The sequence below is a fragment of the Helicoverpa armigera genome, chromosome 24 (assembly GCF_030705265.1).
Source record: "Helicoverpa armigera isolate CAAS_96S chromosome 24, ASM3070526v1, whole genome shotgun sequence".
Classification (NCBI taxonomy): domain Eukaryota; kingdom Metazoa; phylum Arthropoda; class Insecta; order Lepidoptera; family Noctuidae; genus Helicoverpa; species Helicoverpa armigera.
The window spans coordinates 8,719,563-8,737,083 of record NC_087143.1 but is presented as its reverse complement, the minus strand read 5'-3'; the positions used below and the strand labels follow the sequence as shown (position 1 = coordinate 8,737,083).

At 42.7% G+C, this 17,521-nt stretch overlaps 2 protein-coding genes and 1 non-coding gene across 3 annotated transcripts; 2 read left to right on the top strand and 1 right to left on the bottom strand.

Moving 5' to 3' along the window:
• The first annotated feature begins 1,078 nt into the window (after positions 1 to 1,078).
• On the top strand, positions 1,079 to 17,243 carry LOC110380678 (uncharacterized). Its single transcript, XM_064041030.1, has 22 exons — positions 1,079 to 1,237; positions 1,446 to 1,594; positions 1,939 to 2,081; positions 2,360 to 2,499; positions 2,784 to 2,969; positions 3,776 to 3,966; positions 4,329 to 4,497; positions 4,865 to 5,087; positions 5,312 to 5,421; positions 5,903 to 6,038; positions 6,392 to 6,568; positions 8,870 to 8,979; positions 9,334 to 9,500; positions 9,995 to 10,134; positions 10,460 to 10,602; positions 10,721 to 10,906; positions 11,025 to 11,218; positions 11,318 to 11,489; positions 11,647 to 11,863; positions 11,976 to 12,082; positions 16,627 to 16,759; positions 17,075 to 17,243. Exons 1-22 carry the CDS (start codon positions 1,150 to 1,152, stop codon positions 17,241 to 17,243), a joined length of 3,450 nt encoding a protein of 1,149 aa, XP_063897100.1. The 5' UTR covers positions 1,079 to 1,149.
• On the bottom strand, positions 3,275 to 3,346 carry Trnad-guc (transfer RNA aspartic acid (anticodon GUC)). The gene has a single exon. It is a non-coding gene; the product is annotated as a tRNA-Asp (tRNA).
• On the top strand, positions 12,090 to 16,584 carry LOC126055191 (uncharacterized). Its single transcript, XM_049843277.2, has 2 exons — positions 12,090 to 13,277; positions 13,310 to 16,584. Exon 2 carries the CDS (start codon positions 13,928 to 13,930, stop codon positions 16,199 to 16,201), a length of 2,274 nt encoding a protein of 757 aa, XP_049699234.2. The 5' UTR covers positions 12,090 to 13,277; positions 13,310 to 13,927; the 3' UTR covers positions 16,202 to 16,584.
• Positions 17,244 to 17,521: the final 278 nt, after the last annotated feature.

The window sequence follows — 17,521 nt, the reverse complement described above, 5'->3', positions numbered from 1 at the left end:
AGTGGATAAGTGATAAGGGTTGCTGAAAACCGGGAAAACTGGCGAACTTGGGGAGACAGCCTTGCTCCAACATACTTTTGGGTAAAACGAAGAGTATTGACAGCATTATGTCAATTATGTCTATAAAACATGAAGATGAAAGTTCTAGATTATAAGTAAAATTTTATACCTAAATTAGGACCATGTAAACAATCTTTTGCGTGCAATGAGAGCAATGATTACACTTAATCCTTAGACACGCGACTCAGTCTTATACGTCAGAACAGTTACTTGTCATTCACAAGGAAGGACACAGTCTACATATAAAGATATAGCTAATGTACTTATAGAGATGTCTCCATTGCCTCCGGGAATTCCCACAGAGACATTTTCCTTATGCGTAGATACAGTCATAGTTTTGTTTATAAACATGTTTGTAACACTGGGCTACGAATTCTTGGCACCGTTCCTACAATCTCGTTAAAGTCCTTCATAGCTATTAATTACAGTCTTTATTAGTGTCTCCATGAATTGAATTGTAGTTGTTTATTTTACACGTAGGTACCAATAAAGTAGAAAAGTTCTGGCTTTCCAGAAAGAAAATAGTTCGAAAAGAACAACTAAGTCTTAATAAGTATCATCATTAAGAAAATACATAGAAATGTTTGTTATTTTCCTTATTTACTTGCGATTTCCTAACATTTCCTCTATCGATATCTGTCGTTATAGTAAACAATAATGAATGTTCTAAGATTAGCTTGTAATGTGTCGCACTACTGACACACAGCTCGGCTTTCTTTGCTATGTTTTGTTTTTGTCTGCACATTACACAATACAAATAGTGTTATCCTGTGATTTTGTTACACTTCACTTTATCGTATAGAAGTACTATCGTTGTATACTTTTCAGTAAAGCTTAGGGTCTTAGCTCATCAACGACAATTCAAGGCAAATCTTTGTGTCTGTCTGATGGCAAACGGCGATGAAGCTTCATGTAGGTACTTGCACGGATTTAGCTACACGAGGAAAAAAGCAAAAAAAAACTTACCTACTAAGTACCTACATAATAAGAAAAATAGAGCAGAATAGTCCTGTAGTGTTTCCCTGAGTGTGAATATAAAGCGTGTGTCAGACGTGTCAGCGGCAGTGTCGCGGAGCTGTCGCCGCCATCATGTTGTGTGTCGCGTTGCTGAGTGTCGCGGTCGTGTGCGCGGGCGCAGCGCATCATCATCACGTGCATGATCATCAGCATGGAGCGGGTGAGGGTTCTGTGAGAAAAACTTATTAAAATTCGACGGTAAAAAAGACTGAAGATGATGCGCAATTGATGAACTTATATTATAAAAATGAGCTTACCTGTTTATTAGTCCCTGAATTATCTCTAATTTAATTCAAACTGAATTATGGATACAACGTAATTGTCTTGATGTCTAGTAACCTATTGTCAAGAGCGTGATTATTTCACAGGCACGAGCCCAGCTTCACCAGATCCGGTGACGCGCAGCGTGTCTGGTGAGTTCGTGGGCTCGTGGATGACGTCACGGCGCGGCAGACGCTTCCAGGCGTACCGGGGGATACGATATGCTGAGCCGCCTGTTGGGGAGCTGCGGTTCCAGGTAATATTCGCGAACATTCCCTTTTTTTCTACAATAAACTAACACAACAACTGACAAGTTGTGTATCACATTTGCCTGAAATCAATACCGCAACGGTGCACTATTTTACATGTTGACTTCCAATTGAGGGGATGACTTCTCCCAGTGTGGCCCACTGAGGCCAAAGACTGTCGTTGATACATAAAGGACATTATTAAAATAAATAAATAAAAATAAATGGATTAAGAAGAAACATGGTGCGTTTTAGTCAGTAAGAGTATGATATTGTCTCATGTCTGTCTATTGTCTCCCACGGGGGATGTACACAAGGGGATGTCTTCTAACACTGTGTTTCTCTCACCCAGCCTCCAAAGCTGATCACGAACTACAGTCGCGAGGTGGACGCGCGGAGTGAGGGCCCCGCGTGTCCGCAGCCCGTCTACAACGACTACCCCGTGCACGAGGACTGTCTGCGACTCAATGTCTATACGCCGGCTGAAGGAAAGGCGTAAGTTCACATTTTGACAATAAGTTTATGCGACCATCATCCTCCTGCTGTTACTGCACTTTATTCTCCAACTATGATATGTGGAATAGTTTTTCTACCCAATGATAATGCGGACATTGGACAAATATGTGAATACTAGGACACCAGGTCAAGGACTATATTTGGTTAATGAAGGGAAGGAGTTTACCCAGGATCCGGGTGAAACTGAACGACTATTGTTTGGTATATAGGTATAATGAATATAAGCTGTGGCTAATGTGAACTGTTGGGTGGTACAGCAAGAAGCTGCCGGTGCTGGTTTTCATGCACGCGGGCGGCTTCTACTCGGTGTCGGGGCGCAGCGACGTGGCGGGGCCCGAGCATCTGCTGGACCGCGACCTCGTGCTCGTCACCATCAACTACCGCCTCGGATCGCTCGGTCAGTACTCGCAGATTTCAGTATTATATGATATAGAAATCGAACTCCCAAGGTGGTAAAAAGCCCTATTTTTCAAAAAAAAAAAAATCATCGTTATAAAAATCTATATTAAATAGTTGACTAAACAATAACGGACGTTTATGTTGTCCCTAAACTTCTTAGCTTTTAATGTTCAAAATAGTTTCAACTATTTTCCCTAAATCCCGTGCCCACAAAAACGAAAGTACCAGGCGCCCATAAACGTTAAGAAGTCCTAACACTTCTACCTCACTTTCTCCCCCCAGGTTTCCTGAGCACGGGCGACGCGCTCGCCCCCGGTAACAACGGCTTCAAGGACCAGGTGGCGGCCCTCAAGTGGGTGCAGAGGAACATCGCGGCGTTCGGCGGAGACCCCGACCTCGTCACCATCGCGGGGTACAGCGCGGGCTCCTTCAGCGTCATGCTGCATATGATCTCGCCCATGTCTAGAGGTGGGTGGAGACACAGTTGGGGGGAATTTAAAAAAATAATAATAACATATCTACCTATTCATTATAATTAGTTTTTGAAATAGTTTAATTGTATAATGTCCTCAATTCTGATGATAAGTGGGTACCTACCTAATTGTATGTCTTAGGTTTTATGGAAAGTATCTTTTTTTCTACTATCGTAAATAATACAGCTTCGAAAATATTTAGTAAATAAGAAGCAGCTTATAGTTTGCTACCAGAATAGATAAATAAATAAAATTAGTAATGGTGTATAAGAAATCGAAGTAATAAAATGGAAAAAGATTCTCTCCGGCGGGGAATCGAACCCCGGTCTCCCGCGTGACAGGCGGGGATACTGACCACTATACTACCGAAGACTTACTTCATGTAAACATATTTTTGCACTACAAGCGTAGGATTAAGTTAGCGTGCCGTTATCAAACTTATCGCAAACAATTTCATGCGATTACGATATCGGTATTCGCCGAAAATATCTATTTCTCCAATTATATTGTATACTTTGAATTTGTAGACGCTTTGTTTTGTGGCTTACGCTACTTATTGTTATCAAGTCAACTTTAATTACCTTCCTTTAGCAACGAAACAAAATAAGTAACTAATTACCTACGATAAGTAGTTATTTATTCCAAAAATTCAGATTTGAATATAAATATCATTCAATAGTAGAACGCAGATCTTCTTAGTTATTATCTGTCTAGATTGCCACTGCTATTCCGACTATGGGATTAATTATGCTAGCTTATATACTTAATCTTCAATAAAAAGTCTTGAAATGAATCATCCAGGTCTGTTCCACCGCGCGATGTCAATGAGCGGCTCCCCGATCTCTCAAATCGAGATCCCTCGTCACCAGCGCCACCTGGCGGAGCGACAGGCGCGACTGCTCGGCTGCCCCACTGACTCCTCGCGAGCCATCATCGACTGCCTCAAGACTAAGAGTAGCAAGGAGATCGGGGACTCGCTTGATAAGATGTTTGTAAGTACTGGTCAATGTGTGAAGTTTTAACTTGGAAATAACATAGTGCTATTGGTAGATGCTTATGTACATAAAACAGTTAAGAAAGCTGAAAGTGAAAGGACTACTGATGATTATCATTATGATTTAAGAAACATTTCAGAAGGTACTGGAAAAAGAATGTTATAATTTATATTAATAGAGCCTCTTGTCTAACTAGATACACCTTACTTAGGGACGAAATAAGTTATGTGACAACATATCTTGATCTAAAAATCCGTTCTGTTGATACAAAATGCTTACAATAAAATTCCTCTCCTTCCTCAAATCTAGTGAATTGAGTGAAAAGTGTTGATCATAATATAACTTCTATGACTGTCCAGGACTTCGGCTACGACCCAGTGTTACTGTGGGTGCCGATACACGAGCAGGACTTCGGGCAGGAGATGTTCCTGCCGCGACAGCCACTGGAGGCGCTCTGCAGCGCAGACCTGGCGCAGGTGCCCTACATCATCAGCCAGACGCAGGACGAGTTCTTCTGGAAGGCACTTGGTAAGAAGACATGGTAGAATACTTCGTGATAGAAATATACATGATGTGTCAAAAGGTTACACTTCCACGTCTGCGTTTATACAATTAGAGTCCTTAAGGACTTAGGAGTCCTTAAGTGGTAATCTTAACCATTTGTTTTTTGCCCAACAAATACTAGTTTATCAATGAATTTGAAGAGTTGTCTTGAGAGTCCTTGGATGAGCTAGTGGTTACTTTCCGAGGTTGAGATATTTGTTCAAATTGTCTCAGACGCTATCGGGATTATAAGATGGTTAAACTTCCTTCCCACTATAAAGAAAAGACTTAGTTCAGTTTTGTTTTGACGTCAGTGCTTTTTCCACAATCCTTATCACCCACCTCACTCCAGACGTTCTCCGCAACCCGTCGGCCTTCGAGTCGTGGCGCGCGGACTGGCCCGGCAAGGCGCGCGTGGCGCTCTACCTCGCCGGAGACAACGCCACGGCCACCACCGCCGCCAACAGGCTGAAGCAGGCCTACCTGGGCGGCAAGGATATCGCCAACGATACGGCCACTGGGGACGGCTTCGGGAAACTTTATTCTGATGCTATCATTGGATTTGGAGCACACAGGTGATAATAAATTGATACTAATATTATAAAGAGGGTAATCTTTGTAACCGCTGGTTGGATTTCCAAAATTCTCTCACTGATAGATAGCTAGAATGTTCCTGAGTGTGATAGGCTATATTTTATAAGGGTACAGGCAGAAGTTCCCACTGGACACGGGTGAAACAGCGGGAAAACGGCTAGTTACTTATATTTAACCTGAAGATGACGTTTTTATCCCCTTATAGACTAGTGAACCTGATGTCTCGTCACCTGCGGCAGCCGCTGTACTACTACGAGTTCGGGTACATCGGCAACAGCAGCCACTACCTCGACCCCGACACCAAGAAACCCATCGGTAAGACAACAGTTATCATTTATTTTACCTTCTACATAGTGCAGTACAGGGTAACAGAAAATAATCTGAATCAATAAGTACAGTAGACTGCACATCAGTGGTAACTGTCATGCACCTTAACTCAATAGTAATAAGTACGATTTTCCTATAAAACTGTTACCACTGACCTGAAGTTGACTGTACTACAGGACCGATTTGAAAATTTGCCTTATGTTCGATACTTAGCCCATTTATCAAAAAGGCTATAGGCTATTTATTTAGGTGCATGAAGAATTCTCTCGGAACTCGTGTGGGATCCTGGGAAACATAAAGTATATTGTGTTAGTAACCTTATTTTATTGAAACCCCCTTGAAACTCCCTTTTATTGAAAGCTTCGTGTTCGGTACCTCGTATGTACGTTTGAAATGCATGTTCTCGTATGTTAGTTAGTCAGCCATGTATATCCACCATCATTTCATGACCCTCACTATTCTCCACCAGCGGCCGCTCACCACGACGACCTGCTGTACCTGTTCAACGTGAGCTACAACTTCCCGTCCATCCCGCCGGCCGACACCAACGACTCGCTCATGGTCGACAAGATGACTGCTCTCGTATACAACTTCGCTAGATATGGGTGAGTTTCATGGAACTAGAAGAGATGCTAGAACAACGATTTGACGAATCCCCTTCTCAAATTTTCCTACATTTTAAAGCAGGATAAGATTGTTGGAGAAGTTGCTATTCGAGTCTACTTCTATCTATAATGTGATTGCGCAAAAACAGAGAATTTAAAAATGTTCTCTCCCAATTTGTTATTGTTTGCTAGAACGAGTAGATCAAAACGAACATATTTGTTTTTTGAATCTCGCCTTTATGTTTGATCAATGTTTGACTAGAAACCATCACCAAAATCAACAGAAGGAAAAATATTACTTCCATCAATTTACCCACTATTGCCACTAAACCGACTATGTTCTTACCTTCTAGTGACCCGAACCCGAAGCCTGACACTCCGGAGCTGGCCGGTCTCTCGTGGCCTCAGTACAAGCCTGCCGAGAGGAAGTACCTCCGAGTGGACGCGCCCTTCGCGGTCAGGGAGAAACTCTTCGAGGACAGGTTCCGAGTGTGGGAGGAACTGTTTCCTTTGGACTATCAGAAGTGTAAATAAAGAGAATAGGCTAGTTTCCTAAAAAATAATAATTAGTCCGTCTTGTAGATTGTCCAAAATTAAGCGATACGTATTTTTTCTTTTTTAAATTGGATCAGAACTTGTTAAGATATAGCGTGTTAAAGTTGAGTGTGACGTCACAAGTTGCTACAATTTTCAGGACACTGTGACGTAAAAGGCCCCCACTCCTAATTTTTGAAGTGTATTATCTTTGTCATTTTATGTTTAATTAAAAAAAGAAAAAATACGTATCCAATATTTTTTGATTATCTAAAAAGCGGACTAAATATTATTTCATTATTTCGACCCTGGACACTACCCTATTGGATGAGAAGTGGCTTGTTACGGTCTAAGTGAAGGATGGTGTTTTGTAAAGACTGTAGCTCAAAGATGAAAGTGTGAAGACATTGCATTTTGTATCATCATTGTATTGAAGAGGTTTGTAATATGTTTTTTAAAATAAATGAAATACATAAACCATACATATTTACTGATTTTTATATTTCAATATACTTTCCTTTTTCGTCCTTGATTGTCCCCATTTGTATTTAAAAGGTACTGTTTCTAACGTGTTTTGAAGTGAAACAAAAGAAATGAAAAAAAAAAATGTCATGTCATGTCCCAATAAAACCCAACCACTGGCTAATATTCCAGAAATGAAGAAAAAACCCGATGAGTTGGTACATGACATGATCGTCATGATGATCATGACTAATAATTATAATAAAGTTAACATAACCCAACAATAGCAAAGCCAATAACAATTTAATGTAAGAGCCCATTCTTCAAGAGGAATCATAAAATTACTAACGCTGACAAAAATGTCCTCAGCGACGTAAGTAAGCGGCAAGCGTATGAAATCCCGTGAGCTGCCACAACTAACCCACAATGCGATACAAAGCCTGGCTATCTGAAATAAACAATAATTCAATAAAAATAAAAATCTCATCAGCTTTGAATAAAAATATGCCGCATGAAAATGAAAACCTATGTGAAAACGATGCGCTAATGTACGTAGAACGCAAAACACCCATTGTGATGTGCTGGCCCTAAGCTTCGAAGATATGTCAATGTATGTGAAAGTCTCATTCAATAAAATGACTAACATCACCTTACACTGCCTAGCCCTGCAGATCAGTTGTTGAGGAAATTATGTTAAAACTATTGTATAGGTACTTCGACTCAGAATATAGTCATCCAGTGCTACATATAAATAGGTACACGTACATATTTTTCTAATCTACGCATAGGAATGGGTTTCCCACGAGGCTGGGAGACACGTTCCTTGTTAGTTACAGTTTTCCTTGTTCTGAGATACCTGCTTCTTCAATTGTTATTGTAAAGTATACCTATGTGACGAACGGATAATTCCTATTAGGTACTACTTGAAAAGGTGTTTTGCCATCAGCGTCGAAGACATTCGAGACTCCTCGAAGATTCAAGAATATTATTTCAGACGACCTGAGGATATTAAGTGTACCTACTATGCTAAGACTATTGCATATTTAAGTACAGTTTAAAGAGCGTTATTTATTCCGAGAAGTTTGATAATAAAGGACAGATTTATTTACAGGGTAATACAGCTTTAAATGTTCGATATCAAACGGAAAGTTTATGATGATGATGATCTCGCGAACCAATCGATATATACCAACTATGTAGCTACAGGGAGAATCATAATGTCGGATTTGAGGAAAAATAAATAAATACTCTCCACGAGTAGATAACAAATATTTGTTGTTAAAGATGCAATACGAATCAAAGGTGATTGATAACTAGCAGAGTTCAAGGTGATGCACTGATAAGAATTAGCATAACATCTATTACGGCATAATAGTTTGTTTACCTGCTAAACTGGTGGCAAAGAAATACTTACGAACATCGAAATATCATCTTATATTTAGAAATAGTCGGAACTTCAGAAGGGTTTCAAGTAATTAAACGTCCAGGTACTTGCCGATGTAGAGGTTTTTTTTAGAAAATAATAAACATAAAGCTGTACCTTAATCCTTCTCCGTGTGAGAGGCGGCCTGTGCCCAGCAGTGAAACGATAAAAAAGCTGTAAGTAACTGTAACAGTCTCTCGCTTGGAACCGTTGGTACAAATAGTGTCTGATGCTCATAAAAGCCTACCTATTTGAGAATACAAACTTTTGACTGCTTCTAAGGGGTTGCTTCTTCTACAAATTCATCAAAACCTTTCAAAGAAATGAACATGCAAATTAATGCATTATTAATCGAAGTATTTATAAATGTAGCAGACTAGCCCTCGTGCGTCATACGGCACCCTGTATAAAGCCGTCAGCCTCCCTACATCGTGCACAGACGCTCACAAGCCATGTGTCTGCGCGCGCTGCTGTGTGCGCTGTGTGTCGCTGTGTGCGCGCACGCATACAAACACAACACAGGTTAGTGCGTCAACAAGTGAGGGGTGTGAGAAAGTGTTTGTGATAAAGGGATGTGCCTTTGTGTGTTTGTTTTTATGTACGGACTGTGTGGTCCAGTTTTCAGTTTTACATAAATAATTATAAGCGCTATAGATAGTGATTAATCTTGAGATCCTGTCGTAAGTCATTCTTGTGGGTTCAAAAATGAAGAAAGACTGCAATAGCGCGAATGCTTCACAGTTAAAGCAGACAAGCAGCCGTTTTAGTCCCACCAGAAATAAATTAAAAAAAAAACTTTAATGTTATTAGGTATAATCCAATAACCCATTTTTACAACCATTACGACCCAGTTATTAACATTGCCCATTCCTGCAGAACACACCAATGTTATCTCTTCGACCGTGGCGCCTTCTGGGCCCCTGACGCGAGGCGTGTCGGGGGCGTTCCGCGGCTCCTGGATGGAGACGCGCCGCGGGAGACGCTTCCAGGCCTACCGGGGGATACGCTATGCTGAACCGCCTGTAGGAGCACTCAGGTTCCAGGTGAGGGACAACTTACTCTTAAAAAATTACTAGAAATATGCTGACTCGCCGCTAATAAGTTTACCCTTCAAAAATTAGTAGAATACTTTGGAATATGTTGTCTTGTCTAGAAATGCAAAAACCGGTTTCCATAAGGAAAATGATTTTATTACGATGTATTATGAAATACTAGCTTAGGGCACCTGTTTCATTTGCATCCCTTCGGAAATACTTCGTACGCTCAGGTAAGGTCAATAGCTTTGCTCGATAAATAGGCTATGTATTACGGACTGATTGTTTTTTCAAATCGTACCGTACATCCTGAGATTAGTGTGTTTAAGATACTAAAATAATAATATTATTTACTATGGATTTAATGCTTATAAATGAATGTCAGCTGAATAGACTCAAAAGAACCGGCTAAACCACATATTCTTACTGCGAAATGTCCTGATCTTTAAAAGATTCTCTCCAATCTACACTTGAGCAAGCTAAAATAACCTTATTATGTTCAGCCACCCAAACTGAAGCTGAACTATGAAGGGGAAGTGGACGCGAGCAAGGAAGGTCCCGCGTGTCCGCTGCCGGCGCCTCCGGGCTACTACGTGGACGAAGACTGTCTCACTGTCAACGTTTATACTCCCGCACATAATGCGTAAGAACTACATATTTAAAACACTTAAAACGTCCACTGCTGGACAACAGGCTCAAATATGTATTTGCATGCTGTTTGATAACTGCACAATATGCACTCTAACTTTTTTTATGACACTTTTGCCCAAACTGGGGAGAATTGCCTGTACTCTCAGGAGTTGGGCTTGCATGTTGGTGGCAAACTCAAGCTTTTACTTGCTTAAGGAAATATTCGGGAGAGTATAATGAGCGCATCGGGCCGTGCTCGCGCTGTGGCAGCATATTGGGCTGACAAAGTGTAGATTCACTGTATGACTTGTCATCAATATCTCCTAACAATTGTTCAGGTCTCACCCCCTGCCGGTGATCTTCTTCATCCACCCGGGCGGGTTCTACGCGTTCTCCGGGCGCAGCGACCTGGCGGGGCCGCACTACATGCTCGACAGAGACGTCGTGCTCGTCACCATCAACTACAGGCTGGGCTCTTTAGGTAATGAGTAGTTATACTTTTTACATCACACTCACCATCACAAGTTTTCTTTATGTTTCCTAACAACGGTTACCCTTTCATTATTATTTTGCTGATTTCATTTCTTCATTTGTCCCAGGTTTCATGAGCACGGGTGACGTGTACGCTCCCGGCAACAATGGTATGAAGGACCAGGTGGCGGCGCTGAAGTGGGTGCAGAGGAACATCGCGGCATTCGGCGGTGATCCCAACCTCGTCACCATCACCGGCTGCAGCGCGGGGTCCATCAGTGTCCTGTTGCATATGATGTCTCCTATGACTAAAGGTATCTAGCGGAATTGATGAACTTCATTTAATAGATCTGATGGATGGTAATGAGATTTCATACAGACTGTTTTTTCTATTTAGGGTTCTATGTATTTCTTTATCTATCTAATTTCCAGGACTATTCCACCGCGGCATAGCAATGAGTGCGTCTCCGATTACCAAGGCCATGACTACCCTGACCCACCAGCGCCACCTCGCCGTGCGCCAGGCGGAGATCCTCAACTGTCCCACACACAACTCCTCAGCTATTGTTGACTGTCTCTTCAAGAAGCCCTGGAAGGAACTTGGAGACTCACTCCCCAAGTTCTGGGTAAGAATCACTTTTAGGTAGCCGTACCTTGAGGAAAATGCTTGGCGTAGTATTTAGATTGATAGGATATGTTATTAAATGAATCCTTTGCATTAACAGGAGTTCGGTCCAGGTGACCCGGTGGGTCTGTGGGGCCCGGTGGTGGAGCCTGACTTCGGGCAGGAGCGCTACCTCACCATGAACCCCCTGGATGCCGTCAAGCAGGGCAAGATGCACACCGTGCCTCTCATCATCAGTCAGACCACCGACGAGTTCTTCTGGAAGGCTTACCGTTAGTAATACTGTATAATAACCATACTGACTAAATATTATACATGATTTATATTGAACAATAACTAGACGGCATTGACATTAAGCTAAAGGCCAATCACAATAGATTTTCATGAACAAAAATATGGTTACTTATCCTATCCTATATATTCTTTCAGAGGTCCTGCTAAACGAAACTCTCTTGAAATCAATGAACGATGACTGGGAGAAAATCGCACCGATCTCGTTCATGTTGCCCCAGGAGAACAGACCCGCGGCTGTGAAGAAGCTGAAGGAAGTTTATTTCAAAGGAAACAAGATTGCAAACGACACAGAGAGTGCCAAAGCGCTGGGGAGGCTGTATGGAGACTCCATCGTTGGGTTTGGAGTTCACAGGTACAGAACTTTGACAACTTATAAGTTTTGCTCAATTAAGCCGTGCACAACTCTCTTCCTATTTTATTTATTAGAATCCACCGTTGGCTAATACTTATGTATTGTCTCGCAGGATGGCAAACCTGATGTGTCGTCACTCAACGCACCCGGTGTGGTACTCCGAGTTCGCTTACGTCGGGAACAACTCGCACTACGAGGATCCTAATGGAAAACCACAAGGTTATTTATTTATTTATTTCATTGCTTCTTACAAGCTAACAGATGATACATCCAAAACGCTTATAAGATTAAAAATCGGCAGGTTTTACACAACCTCGTCATTATGTAGTTAATAGCAGAATTATTTACACATTACATTATCAGGAATTTACATTATTGTCATTCATCACATCACCTTCTGTTACGGCGCCTACGACTTTGTAACTAGCAAACCGCAAATACGTGTACAATTGCCATTCCGATAATCAGGCGCCGCGCAACAAGTTAACGGTGCTAGAAAAGTAGCAATTCATTCTGTCAACGTCCGCTCCACTGTTCACATATTTTTTGATTATAAGTTTAATTGCTAAAAAAGGGCTTTCATTTGCTCCATTGTGTACCTAAATATACACCTTCTTACACATATAATAAACGTCAACGATAGCAGGACCCTTAAGTAAGATCGATTGTCTAACCGCACTACTGTCATTTTCAAATTGCTTGTTTGTAGCGCGGGAACAGGTTCGTACAGGTTCGCCGCCGCCGTCAAGGCTACCTCATCGCACCACGCGAAACAAGTTGCCAGCTCGCTTTACGCATGACGGCTCCGTGTAGCATCTACCTATCTCTCTCTCTTTTATGTATAACGTATCTTGTCGCACTCTTCTACGCCCGCATCAAGGCCGGCGGCCGCTCGGTCTGCGCCACCGCCGCCGCCGGGCCGCGAGCGCAAGTTTTAGTCGAGTTAAGTCGAGTCACCGAGAGAGTCGCGAACGGTACAGACGCTAGTCTGTTGTTTTATCCGTTTGATTTTGTATTTGTCCATTATTATTTCTTTTGTTATAAAGTAACACCTAAATTGGTCACAGTTTTGTCATTTATTGCTTTTAAAACGAAATACAGTGTTTACTATATTTTTACAATCAACAATTAGTTTTATTTACTCACGCTAAAAATGGCTGCCCAACGTCTGGCCGAACGTAATTAGGTACTTAGGATTTGTGTTGGACCTAGATGAACCTAGAAGTGAAGTGTACCGTTGTAGGTATTAGGCTTTATGTCGCGAGAGTGCGTGCCGAATTCTCACTCTAGTGTTGTGTATTACCTAGGATACCTAACGCCTAAGACTGTTGCTGTTCGTAAGACTTTATTTAGTATTAGTGCTGAGTTTAGGTCTTGTAAACTGTGTAAATACATTTGTGTGGACCTAATAAGTGTTTTTAAATTCTTATAACTTTTTAACGTTAGTTTGTTGTTGACTGTAAGTTATTGTTAATATAGTTTAGGACATTAAAGACATTGTTTTGTGTATAGACTATTGACTGTGTTTCGTTTTATAACTGTGACCTGTGTTTTGTGACATTTACGTGACTCTTATTGACGAGTGAGCATATCGGTAGTTCGGTTGGTGTCTTGTGTGGTAGCCGTTTTGTTCAACCCGTGTTGGTTGTGCGGTACCACATCGACGGAGCCCGCGGTTGGGTTGCTGTCGAGATACCGACGCTGGAGCGCTGCGGCTGCGCTGCATTGTGACTGCGCGCACCTTAGACCTCGCGCTGCCACCGCTGCCGTAAAGGGAAGTAAACCTTTTGTTTGTGCCTTCTTATTACCGTCGGACTCAGGACTATTTAGTGTTGTAATTGTGTTTGGACATTATTTTTATTATTGTGGACTTGTATTTGTTTTTTGTCACAATAATTACTTTTATGGACACGTTGTAGTAGTGCGTTTTGTTAAAGACTTTTGATTATTATGTTTTATTGACTTTTGAACATTATTTATTCATTGTGTGTACTATAGTCGGACCGTGATAGTGCATTTTAGACTATATTATATCGTGTTGCGTGTAAGCTTAATTTCGTAAAAATGGTGCTAACGAGATCTCGCGCGAATAGTCCCGGACAGCGTTCTGACTCGGCGCCTGCTGGCGCTGACGCTGCTCAGAGTGGCCATGTGACGCCACCTGCGACTCAACAGCCTGTGTCACCCTCGGTGCATGAGGCACCCACACAGCTGTTCTCGCCGTCGTCTACGTCTACCATCACCATGACGGATTTTCATCTACAACAGTTGATAGCTGCGCTGCGAGTTCCGACCCCGCCCGCTACTGCAAACGCTATGGGAGTTCACAACAATAATGCTAACTTCGCAAAATGCACAGCTCGCTTCGACGGAGCTCAGAACTCCGACGTTGTTGCGTTCATTGACGCAATTGAAATCTATAAAGAATGTGTCTCCATCGAGGACAATATTGCGTTGCGTGGCCTTCCCATGCTACTCACCGGGTTGGCTGGCACATGGTGGCAGGGCGTCAAGCATTCTGTGACGTCCTGGACAGAAGCAGTTAATATCTTACGTCAGACATTTGGTCCCCGTCTTCCGCCTCATAGGATTTATAGAGAATTGTTCCGAGTGGAACAGTATAATGAGAAGACAGACGTATTCGTCTGCAAAGCAAGAGCTCTGATAGCTCAGCTGCCAGCTAATACGCTTCCAGAGAACCCTGTCCAATTGGACATGGTCTATGGCCTACTGCATCGGCGAATAAGAGAGAAGGTCTCCAGGCAATCTTTCTCGTCTTTTTCGGAATTACTAGAAAAAGCGCGCGCAGTAGAGGATCTCCTGGAGGAGGGCCATAAGACCACCACTCAAGGGCGACCCTTGGTAATACCTGCTCCAACTGCACCCAAGTCAGTTGAGACTACTCGCTCACCTCCGATGTCGTCTTCAACACCTACAAGTTCGAGTTCCTCAGACAATACAACTACGAAGCATAGACCTCGTTGTGGGTACTGTAAAAAGTTTGGCCACGACAAGGAGTCGTGTAAGAAAATTCAGATGAAGAACTCAACCCCACCAGGGCCTAGAGTAGAGACTGGACCTAAGCAGGCAGCACCTGTTGTATGTTTTGGCTGTGGGGCTCCGGGCGTCATCAGGTCGAATTGTGGGACCTGCAAGAGAGGAGATGATTCATCGACGACAACACCGTTCCAGTCGATTTCTGCAGTGGGCACTGCGCCGATTGATGCGCGGCCCATAGTCGACGTCAAGATTTGTGGTTGTAGTGGTCGTGTTATAGTAGACACTGGTGCTCAATTGTCTATAGCTAGTGATAGCTTAAGAAAGGTTTTAGTAGCTAAAAATGTTAATTTAGTTAACACTTCTTTAGATTGTAAGTTAGCTAATGGCTCTGTTTGTAAGAAAAAGGTGGAAACTGTATCTGTCGATGTAGAGCTGCAAGGAGTCGTCATACGGACGATGTTTGTAGTTTTACCTGGTGCCACTGACTCTCTCTTAGGCATGAATTTCATCCGAGACGCTGGGATGGTACTTGACTTTTGCCGGAATAGGTTTTCTTTAGGTCATAGGTACTTCCCGTTGGACTTCGAGAAAGGCGTTTCTCCTGTAACTTATTCTTTTGTAGCCCTTCGTGAGGAGGAGAGAACTAAGTTATCTGCGTCGAGAAAAGAAGTCCTTTCGTCTTCAGCGAGGAGAAACAGCTTCACACAAGGGGGAGCGCCAACGGCTGTGGCGCTGCATCACATCGACAACGGGGGCAGAGCGCCAAGGGCAGTCCCCTCGTACAGGTTAATTCCACAGAACACAAGAATTGTTCGTGCAGAGCATCGTACCAGCATCGAACCGGGGAAGAAGAACGGCGTCGCCGGGTCTTTGGTTCCTGTGCTGCCTGTTCAGAAAATAGAGGGATCACGTGATTTTTTACCTGTTTTTGCGGACACATCTCATCGTACGTCAGATGTACTTCGTGAGGAGCAGCACGATATTCAGGAAACCACCCACTCCCCAGGTCAAGTAAGGAAACGTACTCCGCGTCGCTTAGGCCCATTTAAGGTTAGCCGAGTATTTTCTCCTACTAACTGTGAGATAGTACACGGCCCGGTTCGAGGTAAGGGAAGGTACCATACCGGCTTACTCACTCCATGTGTAGGGGAGTCCGAACTGGCTGTTACCAGGGTAAGGAGTAGTCCTAAGTCACCACCGGGTCGGTCTAGTGACTTAGAGGGGGAGGATGTAGCGCGGGAACAGGTTCGTACAGGTTCGCCGCCGCCGTCAAGGCTACCTCATCGCACCACGCGAAACAAGTTGCCAGCTCGCTTTACGCATGACGGCTCCGTGTAGCATCTACCTATCTCTCTCTCTTTTATGTATAACGTATCTTGTCGCACTCTTCTACGCCCGCATCAAGGCCGGCGGCCGCTCGGTCTGCGCCACCGCCGCCGCCGGGCCGCGAGCGCAAGTTTTAGTCGAGTTAAGTCGAGTCACCGAGAGAGTCGCGAACGGTACAGACGCTAGTCTGTTGTTTTATCCGTTTGATTTTGTATTTGTCCATTATTATTTCTTTTGTTATAAAGTAACACCTAAATTGGTCACAGTTTTGTCATTTATTGCTTTTAAAACGAAATACAGTGTTTACTATATTTTTACAATCAACAATTAGTTTTATTTACTCACGCTAAATGTTTAAGATTTTTATCTTTCTGTAAAGCGTACAAGAGCCTACGTTGTCTACTAACTCTTAACTTAATATTGATTGTTGTTGCTAGGTGCCGCCCATCACGACGACCTGCTGTACGTGTTCACGCTGAGCTACAACTTCCCCACCATCGAGGTCAGCAGCCCGCACTCGCACGTCGTCGACGAGATGACGGCTATCTGGTACAACTTCGCAAGATACGGGTATGTTACTTTATTGTTTCAACTGCCCATTTTTCTTCTCCATCATTTTGCACACAATCTAGTTAGAAGCTTCAGCTCTTCAAAACTTCTTCTTCACATCCCTTCCTTTACTCTGGTCTATTTAGTGTAAGCGCTGTATTTTTGTTTGTCATCATTAGCCAGTTAGCTTTTATGTTTTCAATTACACAGATTTTTCAGCTGTTATATTGTTTTACATTATCAACTGAGTTATAGCCATCATCATTTGAGATATACGATGCCATTATACTCAAACCCTTACACTCGTCAGGCGTTAAATCATATTGTTCTCCTCAGGGACCCGAACCCTCGCGGAGATACGCCAGAGCTGGGCAACCTGACGTGGCCCGCCATGACGCCCGACCGGAGGCTGTTCCTCCACCGAGGTGACAAGCTGCTCATCCAGCAGAACTTGTTCGAAGACCGGTTCAAGGTCTGGGAGGAACTGTACCCCATACCGTATTGAGTGAAGAAGAAAAGTGTCATCTTGGAGTACAAAAGCCTCAACTGTTGACTTTCAAAGAGACACACGTTACATTTTTGTATATTTTTATATGTGAGTATTTTTTATGAAATAAATTGTTTGAAAAGTCAATTGCCTTTTTTATTCTGGAATTAAAAGAACAAGAATCCATACTATAGTCCTTACTTACTAATATTATAGATTCGTAAGTCCTGTAACACTGTCTGTGTCTGTATGTCTGTCTATCTGGCTATCACAGCAAAACTACTGAACCGATTAAA